The sequence below is a fragment of the Natrix helvetica genome (genome assembly GCF_964273705.1).
Source record: "Natrix helvetica genome assembly, chromosome: 1".
Lineage (NCBI taxonomy): Eukaryota > Metazoa > Chordata > Lepidosauria > Squamata > Natricidae > Natrix > Natrix helvetica.
Genome location: NC_138548.1, coordinates 269732278 through 269747532, shown reverse-complemented (window position 1 = coordinate 269747532; position 15255 = coordinate 269732278). Strand labels below are relative to the sequence as shown.

The 15255-nt window shown below is 41.4% G+C and overlaps 1 protein-coding gene across 6 annotated transcripts in view; it reads right to left on the bottom strand.

Moving 5' to 3' along the window:
• Positions 1-1397: 1397 nt before the first annotated feature.
• Positions 1398-15255, bottom strand: part of SH3TC2 (SH3 domain and tetratricopeptide repeats 2) — a 51417-nt gene continuing 37559 nt past the window's right edge. For 5 of the 6 annotated variants that reach the window (XM_081970768.1, XM_081970769.1, XM_081970771.1 and 2 more), the window contains 5 exons: positions 12781-12931; positions 11713-11835; positions 10281-10431; positions 8442-8638; positions 1398-7043 (listed from right to left, as the gene is read on the bottom strand). In XM_081970768.1, the coding sequence (XP_081826894.1) occupies positions 6852-7043; positions 8442-8638; positions 10281-10431; positions 11713-11835; positions 12781-12931 (814 nt within the window). In that variant the 3' untranslated portion in view covers positions 1398-6851. Of the gene's footprint in view, positions 7044-8441; positions 8639-10280; positions 10432-11712; positions 11836-12780; positions 12932-15255 lie in introns of those variants that run through there. The other variant, XR_014176776.1, reaches the window with a different exon arrangement.

The window sequence follows — 15255 nt, the reverse complement described above, 5'->3', positions numbered from 1 at the left end:
GCATGCCCCGCAAAGTCGCCTCTGAGTGCCGGTGGTCTTCACGGTCTATGTGAACCCAGGGTGTGGCGGCAAGGAAGGCCTCAGCCAGTCCCTGGGCTTGTGTAGACTGCAAAGCCCACTGGCACTCTCGGTAGGTTCTTGCTGCCCCCCTAACATCCATGCCCTGTGAAGTCACAGCCGTAGGCTTACTTACCTTTAGACAGCTGCAGGAGGATGCAGCCGGGCAGGTAGGCAGGCCAGGAATTCAACGAAGATCAGGAAGTCAGTGACAGCAAGTGAGGGTGAGGCCAGGTAGTGGGTACATGGTGACTGCGCAGTATATATAGGGCACTCAGAGGCGGGGCGATCGGCAAGACAGTGAATCAGTGAACAGCAAGTGGGTAGACAGGTGGGGTAAGCATGGTGCAGACAGGTGGGGCAAGAGAGCAAGGGGACCGTACGGTAGGAGACCATACCATCACTACCAGTTTGGAAAGGTACCGCTGATTTTCACTACCTATTCAGCTGAACTGCACTGAACCGGTAGGAACCAGCCTCTGGTTCTAACCCTGCTTAGCTTTATGAGATCAAAGTGTTATATTTATTTCCAAGAATGTTAAAGCAAATCATCAAAAATGTGAAACATAGATAGCTACAATCTAGGAGTCTTTCCAAGTCTGTTTTTCTGTTGGGGTTTGAGGTAGGGGGAAGAAAAGGTAAGACGAAGTCAGAGAAGAAATGGCAGGAGTGATGCCATAAGAGTTACGGTAAGTCTTGGGACATGGGTGTTTCATGAGTGGCCACATCAGTGGTGGGTTGCAGGCAGTACGCCCCAGTATGTGCATACCGGTGCTTGCTGGAAGCAGCAGCCACCGTACCGGAATGGTGCTTTGGAGACCCCACCCGCCCTCGTTCCTTACCTGTATTTGAAGGAAACGGGCCATCTGCGCACACATGTGCAGTGTACGGCTGACTGCATGGGTGCGCACGCATGCACAGTGTGCGTGCCCATGGTGCATGCCCGGCTCTCGTTGCAGCGTACTGGTGCAACAGGAGCCAAAACCCACTATTGAGCCACATGTAGGTTCCATAGCACTGATTTTTTTTTAAATCCAAACGTGCTCATTAACTCACCCCAATTGTTGGGCATCTCCGGCATAATATGTGATTCATTTCTACAGCAACTTTTACCCTATGAATTTCAATTATCATTACCACAGCAACTATTTTCCTCCATAACTTTTAACCATAGTGCTATCCTTAATGGGTTAACTTTCATTCTCCATTTTTATTTTATAGGGTTTTCTTACGCTCCTAAGCAACTGTAATTATAAGAGGAATACAGGCTGACGCTATAGCATTTCCAAAGAATAAATCTACAGCAGATGGCAAAACTCTTTTATTTTTCAGATGACAGTGTTATGTTCATTGCATTTACCCTCCTTCAGCTCCTGAGATCAACCAGATTTTCCAGCCTTCAACTGTTTTCCAATCTACAGTTGTATAGACCCAGCATCTTGGTGTTTACCAGAAACTTCAGCAACTAATTTTTCATCATCAGTCATTCATAAAATAAATCATAATGCCAAATACTGTACTAGGAAAGGGATAAACCCCTACTCCATGGGAAATATTACATTTTTAAAATGTTATATCGGGGGTGGGGGTGTGATGGAGACAGTACACAATTGACAACCGGAAAGTCTTTTTTATTTTATTTATTTATTTAAAACATGCCTATTGTCACATAGGGAGGCAGTGGCACAGTGGGTAAGATGCTGAGCTTGTTGATCAGAAGGTTGGCAGTTCAGCTGTTCAAATCCCTAGGGCCACATAATGGAGTGAGCTCCCGTTACTTGTCCCAGCAAACCTAGCAGTTCAAAAGCATGTAAACAATGCAAGTAGAAAAATAGGGGCCACTTTGGTGGGAAGGTAACAGTGCTCCATGCGCCTTCAGTGTTTAGCATGCCAGCCACATGACTACAGAGACATCTTCAGGCAGCGCTGGTTCTTTGGCTTAGAAACCGAGGTGAGCACCACCCCCTAGAGTCGGAAACGACTAGTATGCATGTGCTAGTCCTTTTATTGTCACATATCTTTCAACCAACTTTGGACAGCTCCCAATCAAAATATTTTTAAAAAAAGTTTTTATCTGTCATGTAAGGCCAATATGGATGTCTTCTGAATGAAGAGCTTCTCTAGGAGCATTTTCAAATTGCTGGGTTGGCTCTTGAATATAAAAATTATCTCTGGGCACCAAGGTTTCATTTCCCACTATGAAAACAACTAAGATCTGTCAAGGAGGAAAAAGAAATTGTGCCAGGTGGGACAATTTTGAAATCGGAGAGTAATACCCTTATTGAATTTTCCCAGGCTATGCAGTGAATTAAAGGAGACATAGAAGTTAATGTTTTGAGTCACTTTCTCAGCTGACATGTATGTTTACCTACTTTACAGGAGATGTGAGAGTTTCCAGCTGTCAAAAGTGTACTTAAGCAGAACAAAATCTAACATTCTAATTTGTTGAAGCATGCTTGCTAGAAAGCTATCCCCATAGAGTTCATGGTTTGGCTTTTCAAGCAAGCATGTTGGGGATTGAACTTGCTATATCTTAGCACCAAGAACACTAGGATTGCTCTTTTTAACCACCACACTTTGTGTCTCTGAGCACAAACGGGTTAGTCGTGAAGCAGTGAATCTTAGTAAAACAATTCAGGCAAAATGTCTCAGTAAAAAATTTAAAGCCATCAAAATGGGTCTCTATGTTGAACTAAGGAAAAGTTCATTTTATTTATATAGGGTTTTTATTTATATAGGGTTTTTTTTAACCTCAACATGGCAAACAGAGTTTTCACTGAAACAGAGTAATTGGTCTAAAGAGACCCAATTAAATCGATTGGTCAAGCAGTGTCTTGAAACTGGATTTCCCTACTTTAAGTCCAAGTACTGCTTTCCACAGCTTTCCAGAAAAAGGCTCCTTTGGACCAATGTTGCCCTCATTCCAGATATTGGCAATTGGAAACACAACCCCCTAGGAAAGTACGTCTGTCACTGCCCAATTGAAATGTTGAAGAACTGTGAGAAGAGGTCTCAAGTGTAGATCTTGAGCAATTAAAACCAAGAAAATAAGCTAAACAATGCTCCTGGTGCATATTCAAGTGCCCCATAGATTTTCTCATGAATTGCTTACATTAACTCAGTCAGAACTCCAAGGAAGTAAAATAAATAACCATAAACCTGAATGTCCAAATAAAGATTTGGGAGTTTGGCACACCGGCTTGGCATTAAGTGTAGAGAACTGCAGGCAATGTCTACTTCTTTCTGAGGTAGCCAGAAACCAGCTCAGAGACCAGAAAAGGGAAAAAAATCCCTTTTATTTCCACCTACTATTCCAGCCATTGTCCAGATAAGTCAAAGCAGGTAGAAATTTAGTGAAAAAGTACATCTGTTTCTATACAAGGAAGAAGAAAGAGGTAAGTACATGTGTATATGAGAAAGAGATTGTGCCTGCTGTCATGAAATCTTTTGAACTGCTTTGATATTTTTTCAAAGAACAAGTGTTATTCCAATAATATATTCTGTCTTAAGCCATACTATGCCATGACATCATTTAAGTTTGCCAATCTAACATGGATTGTTTTAAAATTTCCCTTAAACAATAAAGGATAATTCATTTTTTTAAAATGAGAAGCAAGTTCTTGTTACTGCAGTAGACTTTTAAAAAAAAATGAGTGTAAGATAACAAATCTCAGCTTCTGTGCATAATATTAGGAAATTTGATTTGTATAGGATGTAGAGAAATGTCCAGAAAAAATGTCATGTTTCTCAACATATCCAGCCACAGATAAGTCTTAAAAGTTCAGACTGTCTAGAAGCCTTCATCAATTTCTTGTTCTTAATAAGGATTAAAAGGTATAAAGGAATTGAAAATACTGCCTTTATTGCCCTCTAACGGTGAGCTGAGCTATGGTACAAGTAAAAAGCAAATGCTAAAATCTGTTTAATCAGTGATAGCACCCAGGATCCATATATAAACATAGGTAGCTCTCATACAGAATCAGATCATTAGATCATGTCTAGAAGGTACTAAGTGGGTCTTTCAGACAAATCCAGATTTTCTATTGGAGGCATTTTTCATGAAAGGTAATAAAAGAAAATGCCTGGAGCCATCTGCATAACTAACATGTAGTCTAACTTTGAACCATGACCCTGTCGTATTTACTAGTTATTTGGTGCTACAACATTTGTTCTGAAGTCATCGTGAACGACTGTAGCAGTGCTCGGCATAGAATTGAAAAATTTACAATTATCATCCTGCTTCAGCATGGCTTCTAGTATAACCGAGAAGATTTCACAAACAATGTTAATTTCGTGAATACTTCTCCAGTTTTGGTGTGACCTATCTTTCATTACTTTGATTCATACCTTTGTGCAAAACTCAACATTCAGACACAAAGCAGGTCAGGGGAAGTCCCCCAGGGGGACTCACCAGTAGACAGAGGGAGCGAGACAAAGCTTGCAACTGGTTTGTGTTTCTTCCTTAATATTCAAAACACAATCTGACATAACCATTATTTATTGCATGGGGAATCAGGTCTGCTCTAGATTGTCGAGACATCCTATTCATCACAGAATGGAAATGGATGGACAAGCTCCTCTAGAACGCTCTTGAAAAAAACAGAATAAGGTGAATTTGTGTCTGTATTACATTTCAAAAACAAAATCTTAAGAGGCAAGGCAAGATGTTTCAAAGAATGTTTTATGAAGCAAAATGATTTGATTGAAACAATCTGCTGCTCTCCAAGGCTTCTGAGCCCCAGAATTGCTCCAATTCTGTTAATACTTTTCAAGGGAAAAATATAGGAATTGGGGAGTTATCCTACTGTTGTATCTGATTTGTTTAATTTTAAATTTAATTAACCCAGATGTAATGCTGGTCACACTCCCCTTATGGATCTTACTCCTGACATGCTATTCAGAAGACAGATACAGTCTTTGGCCCCTAAAATATTTGTACCCTGACTTTAAAGGAAGCACAACTCAACTACACAGTATCAAAATTGGACCTATCTCAATTCAGCTTTCCGCTTTCAGCCCTGGTCATATCAAAATATTTCCAAATGCAGAAACCCTGGACAATTGGCTTTGAGTTTTCCATTTGAACCGAATATATTTGGTGGGGTTACAAGATGGTCTGTACATCTGTAGCACCTCAAAGCTAGCACAGCATTAAGCCTCCTAAGAATGTTTTGTTTTAAAAAAGCACATTTCTATTCTGAAAAAACAGCTTGAAAACAAATGTTTGATTCTTGGCCATGAGGACAGTCAATAGTTTACAGGCAAAAGGCCGTGTGTCTTTATTTCCTAACTTTCTTCTAAAGAGATCAAGTCAAGTCATCATGCATAGAGGTCATCTCATATGTAGCTAGTTAACAAACCTTCATAACCCTGTGAGGTAGGCTGGGCAGAGAGCAAATGATTCAAAGTAATCCAATGAGCTACATGTCAGATAGAGCTATGGTGGGGTAGTAAGCATGCTCTTCTCCTGAGAGTATCTGACCGAGACAAAGAATCTGAAAGTTTTGTAGTCACCCTCCAGCAGTATGGAAGCCCAATACATCTGGCTGAGTATGGAGGTGTCTTCGCTTTCCCAAGAGGTTTCGAAGCATGTCTTTCCTTCTCTAGATATACAGGAGTCATTTTCTTTTCTTCTTCAGGATCAGTGCAAATCATTAAGAAGGAAGGAGATACCTCTGAAGAGTTCATTTAATCATACTTAAGATATGGTATTCTGGGTTCCATCCTTTCCAAAGGATACTTTTGGGATCTTAATTTAGTTTATTTGATGCAGGAGGCAGATATTAACGAGAAACCAAAATAAATATAAATACTGATAAGTATATACTTGACACTTGGTGACTTTATGCATGTTCTTGCATTATTTTCTTGGCAATAATATAGAAGCAATTTGTTATGATGCTTTTTTTTTTACTCCATAGCCAGCTTATAGCCCTGGGATTTCATAATGTTTTCCCCTAAAACATAGATCTAGCTTTGCTTAACTTTTTGAGAGGAGCTGTGGCTGGGTAGATTCTTTCCCCTTCCTGGTCTAAGCACAGATAACTGATGCTGATGTGATAACCCAGGAACAAAGAATCACATTTGCTGCAAGAGCATTTTTTTTGCACTTTTTCTCTTTTGTTCAGGTTGTCAGAGGCTTTCCGCTGATCTCTATCTTGTAAAGGACTTTGCCTTTTGGCACCAAGGATGAATGGATGCAGGTTGAATATCCTCTCCAAGGATCAGCCCCATTTATTTCTTATCAAAGACAATCTGCACTCACTTTTCAGCTCCTATGTTGTGCATTCATTATCTTGCTCTTTTTCCCCCTTCCGCGCAATCATATTGATTCTGATAGTGCCTGGAAAAGTCTGCTGTTTTCTTGGTGAGGTTTTTCAGAAGTGATTGGCTATTGTGTGAAAGTGGCTGGCCCAAGGTCACCCAACTTTCTTTGGTGGGACTAGAACTCACAGTCCACCAGTTTCTAACCTGATGCCCACTACACCAAACTGTCTCTCAATCGTGCTTCAACTGACTCTTTTGCACCCTCTAATCTCTTAAATAAGGCCCATGTATGTGAATGAGTCTTCTTTACATGTTGTTGAGAAAATTAAAAAAAAATATGAGCTTGCTTTTTCAGTCAGAACACGTGAGCTGATGGCCAGTGTATATCCATTTACAACAGCCCACAAGATTTCTATTCATTCAGAAACACAAGGGACTAGAAGCACCAGATGATGATTCTCTTCTTTTCTTGGCAGAGGGACAATGCTGTCCTTTCTTCATGAGCTGTGAATTCCATAACAGATGGATCATACGTCATGTCTTCCTTCACTTAACCATCGGGCCTGATATGTTGTCCACCCTCTTGGGCTCTTATTTGTTTGGGAATTAGTAAATATTTGAGCCAGCCTGGCTTGGATCTTGCCTTGCCAATTGTAGTCATCAAATTCAGTGGCAGCAGCCAAGGCCAAGAAGAAGTAACTGGCTGCATCTTGCTCATCCTGAGAATAAATAGAAAGAGAGAATAAGTGTAGCACTGGAAGGCTTCCAGTCAAGGCTGAAAGCATGGTAGGGATGAAATCCATTGCCTAAGAAATTTAGAAGAACCTTTCACACTCACTACAGGAGCTTTACTTCTGCTGAATGCCAGCTGACTGCAATTTGACAGTTTGAATCTCACCAGGCTCAAGGTTGACTCAGCCTTCCATCTTTCCAAGGTTGGTAAAATGAGGACCCAGATTGTTGGGGGCAATAGGCTGACTCTATAAACCGCTTAGAGAGGGCTATAAAGCACTGTAAAGTGGTATATGAGTCTAAGTACTATTGTTATTGCTACAGATTGGAACCTGAAATGGCTTTTCCAACTCTATGTTATGAAGCCCCACCTGACTCCCAACAGAGAAACCTTGAAACTAGCATAACCCTATACATCAACCTTTTTCCCCAGTTTGGATTATAATAAGGCAGAATGTTGGCAATGATTATAATAAGGCAGAACACTCCCAGTTTACCATGTATACAGAGCAAATGAGTGTAGATTTGATTGCTTGGAATAATCATTCATTAATTTCATACATATTAAGTACAACTAATAAGTATGAAATAATATAATATGTATGAAGGGACATGTGGAGAGCTCCTGAAGGAACAGGGTGGAGCTACTGAATGTCATATCCAAAGCAAGATTATTTAAGAAAGGGAATGGCAACTGCAGAACAAAAAAAAAGGAGAGCATCAAAAGTAGAAGACAACAGGATGGCATATTATAAATCAGTTGACAGTCTGCAACATATGAAGTCCATCCAAGCAGCGTGTGAAGCTTCCAGAACCTTTCCAAATTAGTGAGTATCAGATCTGGACTGAAAAATCTCTGATGAATAATAAAGGTCAGGAAAAAGATTCAGAGAGTTCTAGGCTTTTACTGACATTTAGTAATTTCTTGGAGATAGTTACATTTTGGCTCTGGTTGCTATACTCCAAAGTGCAACCAAACGTCTATTTTAATTTGAAAGAAGATGAGGAATGATTGAATGTATGAGAAAGGATCATAGCGGCTCAATTTAACTGAAATGGAATAATGTAACATTTAGCTTTTATCCTAGCTTTGAAACATATCCCTTTGAATGATTTATCATGCAAAGGCCAGAGTCTGGACATTAGCCTGAAATAAATAGTATATCCCTTTTGTAAACTGAAAAAAAATATTAACTGAACAAAAATGACTTGGAAGTCCAGAAAACGGAATAGTTGCTGACATTGCAGCAAAGGAAAAAATGCACTCATTCAATATTTTCACCAGATTCTGAATACCTTCATTTTTAAGTGCGAAGTAAATCAAACTAGAGCATCTTTGCTAAAATGCAACAAGTCATTTTTACATTACAGATGCTATCTTTCACCTTTAATTTGTGGAGAGTGAGATCTCCTAGCCGGTAGTAAACCCTGGAGTAATATATGGCTTCTTGAACCCCTTGCAATTCTGGTGAATGCAAAGAGAGCGTCCTCAGGTAGCAGTCTTCAGCCATCTCATACATTTGCAGAAGGTAATACACAGTTGCCAGCCGATGAAAGGCAACCAATTCTTGCAAATGATCTCCTGAAAGAAGAAAAGTGTCAAAATGGCATAAATGACTATGGGGTGATTGTACAAAGGCTGTAGCATTTGTAACTCTCCCTTTCCTCCTAGAGCACAAAAAGACCATGTTCTCCGAGTAGCAACATTTCAATTGCTTCCTGCCTAATTCCCAGGAATTGTTTCCAGGAGTTGTGAAGACTGCAACATGTTCCCTTTTTGTTCCTGTAGGAAGTTAGCATCTACCTCTCTCCTATAAAATGAAATATTTTAGGAAAAATTAAAAGGGCAGAATATTTCCCCCTAAAAGGGAGGCAGAAACTCATCCCTCCACCTTTGTCACTGGGCCATTAAGGCCTGAGCCATTCTATTCTACATAACGGGCAGGATTAGCCCTCTACCCATCTCACCACATGGCACCTGGGAAGATTACATCAGCCAGCACTCAAATAAGCCTGGGACACAGACAAAGCCTACAAAGTTAGCTAAGACCCCCGCCCCCTGGGAGTCTGACAGCCAATGGGATACATTTCTTACACAGGAACAGGAAGCAGAGAGGTGGGGTCCAAGAGAGGGTATAAAACCCAGGAACTCTCAGCATCTTGGGCCTTTTTCTGTTCAGGAGTTCAAGCCATGTGATCCGGTCCACCATTAAACCATATTTCCAAACAGTCTCCATGTTTCCACTGTCTTTTTCCCCACTTGGAACTGAACCCAGAAGGACATTTCTTCCAACATTCCCCCAGAAGTTAATGTATGGTGCAAATCCTTCATGCTGAAAAGTTTTACAGTAACAACCATAACCATCAATGCAAACAGTTGTTATTTATGCACATTCCTAATGTTATAGAAATTCAATGATAAGGAAGAAATGCCAATATCATGTGGTAGGCATTAAATAGTCCATTGCTGCAATCTTGAAAAATGTGCGTACAATGTTTCCTTAGACACAATCATTCACAGCGGAAATGAAAAAAAATGAAGGACAGATTTCTTGATTGAAACATGATAATATAGACTATTAAATTTCACTGCGATGAAATTGGACGTGCCATCTTCAAAAGCTCACACAGAAATATTCTACTCATTTTTTTAAATTATGTTGTCCCATGTTGAGAGCAGTTACACAACAAAGTGAAGATGGCAAAAATGACAAGGATACGTGAAATAATCTATTTGATAGAAACACATTCCATTTGCTTTCAGTTAAGAATTTCTAGGCTATTGCTTGTAATATCATTGTCAACTACCGGTAAATACTGTATCACAAGCAATGTTTTGTACAATGCCGATTGAGTAATCTCTGACTGGAATATCAGAAAGAAGGATAAATTTATCTGGTAATTTTTTCCTAGTGGTTGTGGATTCATAAAATCGATGAAGAACCATTTCTTTGATTCTAAATGAAGTCAAGTATAATAAATGTCTACTTACCTTTGTAATCAGATTTTGTGCCTTTTAAAACATTTACTGAGGCTAACTTGAGTATTTTAAATGGACTTAGGTGATACCAAATTAAATCCCAATATTTCCACATTTTAAATTGGCTTGGGTGAGACCATCTTCTAAGAGATGCATGTGGGTTATTTTTCTACTCACAAATCATTGACAATTTTCAGAAAACGAGTTGAATATTCTTGCATTATAAACCTTGATTCCTTCCTACCTACATCCACGCTGAGTCTGACTGCCAAGGTAGCAAATTCCAAAGCATTTGCATAATTGTGGAGCCCAATTTGGAGTTCAGCCAGCTTGTTGAACACTCTCAACTCCGTTTGTGTGTCTCTCAATTTCCTGGCCAAAGGTATAGCTCCTCCCTGGTGAAAACATCAAACAATTTGTCATGGTGGTTTCATAACTTTCTACTATCCATCCTTCCCCTGCAGCCAACTCAGAGAGGTCACACAAAGCAAAGAAGACCTGACCATGCATTCAGTCCCTTTGATCATCATTTTCCATAGCACTGTTTTCGTTCATTAACTGAAATGAACATATCTCACAGTTTTCGGGTTTACAGATAAGAAGCACAAACATAACTTTCCTGGCTTCTCATTTAACCTTCTTTTGAACTTTAGATGAACCTGAGATCATTTGGCTTTTTGTTTCCTTGTTTTGGGCAACTGGATGGCTGCCCGTTTGGCTTTTGCCTAGAAACAGATTTAAGCCTATTTAATTCAGCAAAATTAAAGCCTTCTGTCATTATAAATTTAACACAGTTTGCACACATTGTTTAATATGAAAGAAAAGGCTACTGTTGGATCAATCAGACCACTATAGACTTTCAGGAAGTGGGCATTTTTTTCTTTTAAAAAAAGTTGATTTTTTTTTATTTTTAAACGTGACAAGGGCTATACATTTTCTCTTTTCTTTTTTTTTTAAAGGGAACAACTTTATTAATGCTGTGAACACTTAAAAAGAGAAGGTAAAATTTTGTTACTAAAAAGAGGGAAAGAACACACACACATACAAAGAAAGAGAACTCTTGCTTACTTTGTTGTTAAAGATATTTAAGTAAAGTTTTTAGAATGCATCCCTCAGTTCAGATGGAAGGGACATTTCTTGCAAGGACAACCATCAAGCTATCAAATGCCACAGTTGCACTGGACTGCATTTTTACTCTAGCAATCAGCAGCAGCAGCAATCCAGGTTTCTTTTTTTAAAAAAAAATGTTTTTCCAGTATTACTTGAAGGTATCAGGGATTGAACCAGTGGCCTTTTGCAGTCAAGCCATATGTTGTATCATGAAGGCATGGATAAAATAAAAAGATGATACGTACACAAAGAGCAATGAGAAAATTCCGCACCATGATCTTACTTCCACAATTAACAGCCACAACACAACCAGTGACTGCCATGCCTAACTATACTCCCAGATTCCAGTATGTTTATTTTCAGCTGGTAATATTAGCAGGTAGGCACAGAAGGAATCACTGGAGTAGATTGGTGGTTTCCCCTCCCCCCCTCCCATGATTTCTATCTGATATATATCTCATTTTCCACTTTCCTACTTCTGCACAGTTTCTTTCCATCAATGTTAGAAACACCCACTAGTGGCAACCTCTAGAAATGTCAATACAAATATATCTTGTAGTTGTTACCCTGTAATATTCCACTGCCTGATGCCTGTTCCTGATTCCATTGAAGAAGACATCTCCTGCCTCTTCATATAATCCCATGGCCAGGTGCAGCTCTTTGGGTTTCACTGCTGTCTCTATGGATGCCTGAAAAGGGGAACCAGTGAGGTTAACAGCTGAGGCTATAGCATCATAAAAAAGGGTGACATTTTGCTCAATACAACTCAAGACACTTCAATTTAGCTGCATACATTTTAAGACACTTAAGCATAACAAAATACAGAATACTTCATGACATTTTTTTAAAAAATTCAATGGCAGAGACATAATAACTCCAAAGAAAAAAGTGGAAATTAGGTGCAAAAAATTCAAAAATCTCTCCATGCAGAGAGATTTCCATTGGTCAGTAATATATACCCTCTTATTTTACTTCTTAACATTCAGTTCTCCTTTTTTTTTTGATAGTTTGATGTTCATCACTCTAATGTTGTTCTACTCAACCCCCTCTTACTTTTTACTACCAAAGCTCTGAAATCACCACTACACATCCAAATATTGCTTATAAATCTAAATTTTGCACCCACAAATGAAAGTCATAGATTTTCATTATTAAATATGAGATAACTCAATATTAAACATCAATATTTAATATGATCTAATATTAAGATAAGTGTGCAATATGTAATCGCCCATTTTGTATAAAGCTTTGAGGACAAAACATGCATATGTGCAATGCAGAAGATCTGTGGTTCAGCCAAGATCTGGGCTGGACCACAGTCATCCATCCATCCATCCATCCATCCATCCATCCATCCATCCATCCATCCATCCATCTATCTATCTTAGCTAGAGGGAAATTTACTGCCAAGGTTGGTGCTGCCTTATATTGTCAGATACTGACTCAGCATCCTCATGTGCCAGACACATGAAAACTAACATTTTATAAAGATTGATAAGCGATCTGTGTTATCCAATGATTGAAATCATACTTTTGCAATAATCTTTTGGTTCGGTAAAAAGCAACAACTACTAAAAAAATACCAAGTCCCATGCCAGGAGGATACCAACTTAGAAAATAACTTTTTTATGTACCTGTAAATACATTTCCACAAGTTCATTCTCTTGCATTTGATAATAGAGCTTACCAGCCTGTAACCAGGCCTGGGCTGTTTTAACAATTTCTTCCAGGTCAATAAATATTCTGAGGCTCTGCTTGGTACAGTCCAATGCCTGTTTCAAAGATCTGTGGGATTTATATGTATTTCATTATTACAAAGAAATTAGTAAAACTACTGCATAGTCAAAACAAACTGCCCCATTTTAATCCACTCTATAAAACATCCCTTACAAGAAACTGTATTGTGTGACCTTCATACAGACTGAATTCTTTCCTTTGGTTTTAAATCCAATGGAGAAATTCTTTTAAGCAGATGGACCTTTAAATAGGTCCTTAAATAAGTTCTTGTTCTAAAGATATCACTCTTAATGGAAGGACAACTGGACTGACACTAATGTTTCATGACAAAATGGTATCACACCAGTGACGTGCAATGATGTTTATGACTGGTGAGGCTGGTGACGTCATCAAACCACGTGGTTGCTCCGATCGCAGGGGCGCAGCCCAAACGGAGAAGTTTCTTCAGCTCCAGCCTCAATCAGCGCAGCCGCGGTCCCCTTCATCTTGCCTCAGGAAGGAGGGGAATGGGACCATGTGTGCAGGGGAAGGGGATCATGTGTGCAGGGGAAGGGGATCGCGGCTCTGCTAATCTGAGGCTGTGCGCTGAGGAGCCGTCTGCACACGTAGTCCCATTCCCCTTGCAAGGATCCCGGGCTCGCCCGATGTAAAAAATGCCTAGGTACCGTGTTTCCCCGAAAATACAACCTGTCCCGCGCTCACTGACCTAGCGTTATCCTGAAAGCGCCAAGTTACAGGAGCCGGGGGTGGGGGGAGCGCTCACGTTGCTTGCCGCCTTCGGTATACCGCTAGGTTGGGGAGTGCCTGCTGCCGCCGCCCGCTGCTGCCCCGCGCCGCCGCCGCCCGCCGCCGCCCGCTGCCGCGCCGCCCCACGCCGCCGCCGCCCCGCCCCACCCCGCCGCCGCTGCCCCGCTCCGCGCATAACATCCAAACTCCAAAACTTCCAGCATCGGCCGCTCTAGGAGTGCTCTCTATGGTGGGCCGGCTGCCGGACAGAGAGTTTTCCGGACAGAGTCTTCCAGCAACCGGCCCACCATAGAGAGCACTCCTAGAGCGGCCGATGCTGAAAGTTTTGGAAGTTATGCGCGGAGCGGCGCGGGGCGGCAGCGGGCGGCGGCGGGGCGGCAGCGGGCGGCGGTGGGGCGGCAGCGGGCGGCAGCGGGGCGGCAGCGGGCGGCGGCGGCGCGGGGCGGCAGCGGGCGGCGGCAGCAGGCACTCCCCAACCTAGCGGTATACCGAAGGCGGCAAGCAACGTGAGCGCTCCCCCCACCCCCGGCTCCTGTAACTTGGCGCTTTCAGGATAACGCTAGGTCAGTGAGTGCGGGACAGGTTGTATTTTCGGGGAAACACGGTACCTAGGCATTTTTTGCATCGGGCGAGCCCGGGATCCTTGCAAGGGGAATGGGACCACATGTGCAGGAGGCTCCTCAGCGCACAGCCTCAGATTAGCAGAGCCGCGATCCCCTTCCCCTGCACACGTGGTCCCATTCCCCTCCTTCCTGAGGCAAGATGAAGGGGACCGCGGCTGCGCTGATTGAGGCTGGAGCTGAGGAGCCTCCTGCACACGTCCCATTCCCCTTGCAAGGATCCTGGGCTCGCCCGATGTAAAAAATGGTGAGATCGGCACACTTGGGGCTGCTGCTGAGATGTCCAGGGAGGCTAAACCAAGCCGCGCGCCTCTCCCAGCCACTTTCACGGCTTCCTGGAGTAATTCTTTTTTATTTTCATGATGAGAGTGGTGAGGCTCCGCCTCCCCTGCCTTCACTGACTGCACGTCACTGTATCACACTATGTGGTACATGTTTCCCCTGTCTGTCATGTTGGAGACACACTATAGAAGGACTTTCAGGATGATAAATGACCTGTTCACTACAATGACACATGTGAAATATGAACACCACACACCCAGGATGTGTTGCCCTCATCTTGCAGGCTGTGGGATATCTGTTCATTGGTACATTATATTACCATTTTTTTCTGTCATTTGAAATGGAATACATTTACCCCAGCTTCCAAATAGCCCAAATAAATATGGACTACCAGGGTCTAAATTTGAGCTTTTGAGAGCGGGAGGGAGGGGGAAGGGAGGGAGGGAGGGAAGGAAGGAAAGAAGGAAGGAAAGATGGATGGATGGATGGAAGGAAGGAAGGAAGGAAGGAAGGAAGGAAGGAAGGAAGGAAGGAAGGAAGGAAGGAAAATTTCAACAGAACATTAGCTGGCTCCGAGATTCTTTAAAGTTCACTACAGATGAAAAGATAGACAGACTGCCTAAATCAATAACAAAAGAACAATCACTATATCACAAGCTGCTAATAATTTCTCCTAATATGATATGCTATCATTTGACATTATGTGATAAAGTACATTGATGC